Genomic DNA, 5,374 nt, shown 5'->3' with positions numbered 1-5,374 from the left:
TTCATCATTGATTCATTCCACACCGGACCATTAGAACCCATGAATGACCAGCTCCCAACGTCAGTGGCTTCATAGGTCAGTTGGTTAGAGCGTCGCACCGGAATCGCGAGGTCATGGGTTCAAACTCCGTTGAAGTCCTGAATTTTCCAGGCTTCTCTACGCAATTGCAAAAATTGCTCTCATAACTGGGAAGATCATAGCTTCACTTGATTTCATATCTGCAGTTCATATATGATTCATTTCATATACCATTCATCATTTAAACGTGTTCGACCTTTCAAGTTCTTCGATCCCCGCCGATCAGTTTCTCAATGTTGTGTGACCTTTCTGCTTCGAGAAATTCAAATGTAAGATGAACTATGGTAAACGGTCTTGTACTCGAGTCACTTAATACTTATAGATTTTCTAGTCAATGAAACTAGGCGGCAAAAATCAGCCAGAGCACTTGTAAAGAAAACAAAAACCTTGAAACATTACTTTGTTCCTTCAGCGACAGCCGTCTCCGATGGTTCAGCAAACGTATTTGTTTGCTTTCACACGGGGAAGCGTTTAATTTAGAATAAGCCGACGAAACTTTCATATGTTGCTCAATACACGTAGCAAGACTTTTTCACATCAACAATTACCGCTGTTGGGGTGCACACTTTCGAGGGGGATGAAACTAGATACATGTCTAGACCTGAGAACACATATAAAAATTAAGAAAAACCGAAGGTTACACGGAAATTTGAAATTTAAAGAAAAGTTGGCCGGCGAAAATGAAACGAGGATGGATTCCTCAAACGTGAAAACGTGACTGCTATATTGTCTGTTCGGGTCTGTCATTTTACCAAGGAAGACTTCAAGCGAGATCTTCAGGAATATGAATATTGGTCTAGGTGACATTCGCTTCATACGGAAATCTCAGTCAACTAGTCCAAAATATTATTATACTAGAGCGAGGAAACTGAACCAAGCCATATATAGACGACTCTCACTGTTATGCACTAATAAACGTAACTTGAAATCTGGTTAAATTTTGTTAGCAGTATAGAAACTACTGAAACGATTTGCTCTTACCATTTGGTGGAAATATATAAAACCGATCGTTTGTTTTGAACTTGTAACAGGGATCTCGTAGAAAGCCACGGTAGACAGATTAAACTTGATTTCCAGGCATTTATTTCACAGCAATGATCGCGGGATAGCACTGCAAGCTCTCGTTCGCTTTGTAAAACTCATGCATATAACTCACATATAAAACCCTGTTTAACGACCACGAGGTAAATCTGTTCAGAGGTGGAGCCAGTATCAATACAATTTAGCCTCTGGATTATGATTCAAGTCTACAAAGTATTGCCCTCCTCGCCTGTGTTTTTCTTCTTTTCATCAAGTACATTTATTAAATAGTCATCCGGAGAATTCCTTGACTATTGCTACGTCATAGCCTCGTTTGCATACGCAAAAACGAAGATGGCGGACTTCAATTTATATTTGCCTATTTTTGACGCGTTATTGTTGGCTATTTAAACACATTTAGTCCAAATGAGTGGTCAAGTATGACAATACAGGTAAAGAACTTTCGATTCAGAGAAACTTTTTTCTAGTTTTTTAGACCGTACTTTCCCTTTAAGTCTATAATAGACCACTTTCGATATATTAAAATTCAGTCCTAAACAAAAGGCATCATCTCGAGGCTCTGAGGAATAAACTCATACAAATCCTTAAATGTATTCGCCAGAGCCTCGAAATGATGTCTTTTGTTTAGGACTGAATTTTAATATATCGAAATTGGTCTATTGCAAAGTGACTTTACGGTATGTGGCCGGGGTCGGATCGAGCTCATCTTAATATTTGTTTGGGTTTTTTAGAGGGTGCTTTGAAAAACGCCACGTGAATTTTCTCTGAAATTTGAACTAATTCGCGTATTGCCCTAACACTGACATACAGTGGAATCCCGCTCTACGGACACCCGCTTATAACGGACAGTTTTGTTTGTCCCGACAAAAAGGTCATATATTTTCTCTAAAATTAACCCGCTTTATACGGACACCGGTTAGTACAGACAACGGACACTTTTCTGTGTCCCAAGTCACAAACTCTCATATATAGTGTCTGTGCGGTCACATGACTATGACGTAGGTGAAAAGTTAGTTCCGCCATATTGGAGGAGTGAAATCTGTCACGCGACTCCGCGCGTCTTGTAGCGATGCCTTCATTTGGTGTAATCGTTGGATGTTCCAACGATAAAAAGAGACGCCCAGACCTTAGTTTTTGTATGGTGCCTAAAGTTATTACTAGTCAAGGCGAGCAGACGGAAATTTTGTCGAATGAACGGCGAACTAGATGGTTAGCGGCCATAAGTCGTGATGACTTGACCGAAAGCAAGCTTGAGAACGACCGTGTTTGTGGAATTCATTTTCACTCTGGAAAAGCAGCTTCCCTCTGGGATAAATTCAATCTAGACTGGGTGCCTAGCTTGCATTTGAGCTACAGCAAGTTAAAGAGTTCAGACCAACAAGAGAAACAACAAGAAAGAGCCCAGAGAATAAGAGAAACACGTAAACGCGAGAGGGAGCGTGAAGAACAGGATCAGGCTGTTAAAGAAAAAATGTCCAGGAAAGATGAATCAGGGCCCGGTTGTTCGAAAGCCGATTAAGTTAATCCAGGATTAGCGTAGACTTTTGCTTCATGTTTTCAACTTTTTGGTGTAAGTTTCTTTTGTTTATTTTTGTTTTTCAAGATTGACTTCTTCTAATGTAAAGATTTGCCGAATAGCAGCGTTGAACAGCATTTGGGAGCAGAGAAATAAACTCCTTGAATAATTTTTAATCTGGGATTAGCGTAATTGGCTTTTGAACAACCGGGCCCAGAAGCTCATGGCGATAGAATCAGGGATATTTCTTTCGCGGTTCAAGATGAAGAAGATTTGGTAGAGGTTCCAGAGGAGGAGGAAGACGGGAACAACATGGCCACACAAACTGAGCCAAGCTAACTCACGCAATCACGGTCAACGCAAACCGAGCTAAAGGAAGTCTTGTCATTTTCATGCTGCGTTCAATAAATTAAAACAACACAGTCTTAAGGTATGTGTGTTCGAAATATTTTAAGGAAAGGCCCTTTTAAATACCTAAATGAAAGACTTACTTACCCTTTCATATACTTTGACCCGTCAAATCCTTACCCTTTCATATACCTGAAGCGCTGAAGCGTGAAAAAGGTGCCCCTGCTCTTTAATCTTTATCCCGTTGCTCTTCACTAATATGATTTCCCGCCAGAACGCGGGTTGCCCAATGCAACGCTGCGACGCGATTTCCCGCCAAGGAAAATTGGCCGAACTCTCCCGTCCCCAAAGGCTGTCCTGCCTCCCTACCTCCACCCCGGGAGTCTGTACGCACGGGCAGGTGTACGCTGACGTTATAACCAAAATTTCTCACATGGATAGATTTCCTAAAAAATCTTACCCATGGTGCTCCGCTGGCGCGCTTCGCGCGCCTGAGCTCCGCTATTAAAAAACTACAATAAAATAAAAACAAATAAAACTACACTAAGTTAGGTCAACGAAGGAAATGAATCATATATTGAACTGCGGATATGAAATTAAGTGAAGCTAGGATCCTCGCAGTTATGAACGCAATTTTAGCAATTGCTTAGAGAAGCCGGAAAATTCATCACGGGAACATTTGTTGGAGCGTCGCATGTAGCGGCATCGCGAGGTCACGGGTTCAAACCCCGTTGAAGAAATTTTCAGGCTTCTCTACGCAATACGCAATAGATCAAATACGATATATTAAAATGAAGGATAGAAGGATTTGTATGAGTTTATTCCCCAGAGCCTCGAGATGATGCCTTTTGTTTAGGACTGAATTTTAATATATCGAAAGTGGTCCATTCTAAAATTGCGTTCATAACTGCGAGGATCATATCTTCACTTAATAAGTTAGGTATTTATTACTTAAGGGCCACTCGAAAAACTTGTAAATTTTCTTTTTTTTTCGTTGTGCCTCGAGAGACAACCAACTTCAGTTTAATTGAACGGTTCTTTAGTGTATATTTGCGAGCAAAATTAGTACAGGAAATAGCATGACAACATTAATTTTTTTCACTTTACGTAAGCGTGCTGAGAAATTTCTCATCTCATGTAACACACATAAATCAGGCGCAAATGATTGGCTTTACAAAAACATGTGATACAGAACGTTACTTAAATGTCTGTAAATCCTAGATTCAAAGAGTGAAACTTTTTAACAGTCTCATCAATCAAAGTCAGTTACCAATTATCTGCTATTGATTTTGCCCGTGGACCATTAGACGTTTTGGCTAAACTGGTAGTTAGTGGTGACTTTGCAGTCGTGACAGCTGTTCATTGCCATTTGCCGCTCTTCGCTCATCAATAGCTTGTTTGCTACAGCAAAGGCCAAATTCTCACGCGGACGGCGTTGGTTGGACCGTGGGAACCGTAAGTTTTACATGTAAGTATCTTAAATCTGGCTGAAATACTACTGGTCTTAGCCAGAATTTATCAGGCTGTATTAAGTTAGCAATTGGAGTCTATTAGTTGCATTTATCCTTGATTATACGAAGATGTCTTTTTTCTTCTTGTTTCTATATGCGGAAGAAGCCAGTTTAGTAGACAGAAGCTTTTTTTCGCAAGGGTTCCGGTTGTTGCCGACTCTGATCATCTTGGACTCTCTTGTTTTCTGTAGCATAAACACAATATACATGATGCAAAATTTAAAGAGTAAATAGTAAAGACATTTCTTAAAGCTGTCATGAACTGATATCCACACAAGAGCCCAAATACTATGTTGGATCAGCAGGTGAAACGGGTGATATCTTCCTTCTTGGCGGCAAGAATCGTGTAAGGCAGATGGACTCCGCGAGCCAGAAATAAACTCTTTAATTTTTGTTTTGGAAGTGCTCTTATTCCGTCGACAGCTTAACCCGGACTTAACCCGGAAGGTATGACCTGATCAGTGGAAATCGCGTTAATTGAGTGCCCCTCACCCTCCTCCACGTGTAATGTTAACCCCCCCCCGCTGCCAGAAAAGTATAATAATGAACTTTGGGCTTAAGGCTGGGGAAATCAACGAAAACCAACAGAGCAGCATTTGCGCATTGGTGAGTATCGAATTAAAAGCACAGCTACTTCTAGTGCCTCGTAGTAATTTTGGAGTTATTGTATTTTCACTTTGTTGTATGAAGAGCAAGTGTCGAGAAATGGTCACTCTTCTAATGTTAATTTTTCAAAAATCCCCATCTACATGATTATGTTGTGAATGACTGCTGTGCAGTTGTCTCTTACATGTTCATTTCTTAAACTTGAATTCGTTGAATAACGTTCCCTCACTGCCTTTAAAGAGCTCCGCACCTGAAATGTAGATAATTTGGAGCA

The 5,374-nt window shown here is 40.4% G+C and overlaps 1 protein-coding gene across 7 annotated transcripts in view; it reads right to left on the bottom strand.

Annotated features, from left to right (window-relative positions):
* Positions 1 to 3,961: 3,961 nt before the first annotated feature.
* Positions 3,962 to 5,374, bottom strand: part of LOC138019514 (adhesion G-protein coupled receptor D1-like) — a 71,906-nt gene continuing 70,493 nt past the window's right edge. For all 7 annotated transcript variants that reach the window (XM_068866333.1, XM_068866331.1, XM_068866334.1 and 4 more), the window contains 2 exons: positions 5,285 to 5,350; positions 3,962 to 4,679 (listed from right to left, as the gene is read on the bottom strand). In XM_068866333.1, the coding sequence (XP_068722434.1) occupies positions 4,554 to 4,679; positions 5,285 to 5,350 (192 nt within the window). In that variant the 3' untranslated portion in view covers positions 3,962 to 4,553. The remainder of the gene's footprint in view (positions 4,680 to 5,284; positions 5,351 to 5,374) is intronic.

The sequence above is a fragment of the Montipora capricornis genome, chromosome 10 (assembly GCF_036669925.1).
Source record: "Montipora capricornis isolate CH-2021 chromosome 10, ASM3666992v2, whole genome shotgun sequence".
Lineage (NCBI taxonomy): Eukaryota > Metazoa > Cnidaria > Anthozoa > Scleractinia > Acroporidae > Montipora > Montipora capricornis.
This window is presented reverse-complemented; position numbering and strand designations above follow the sequence as displayed.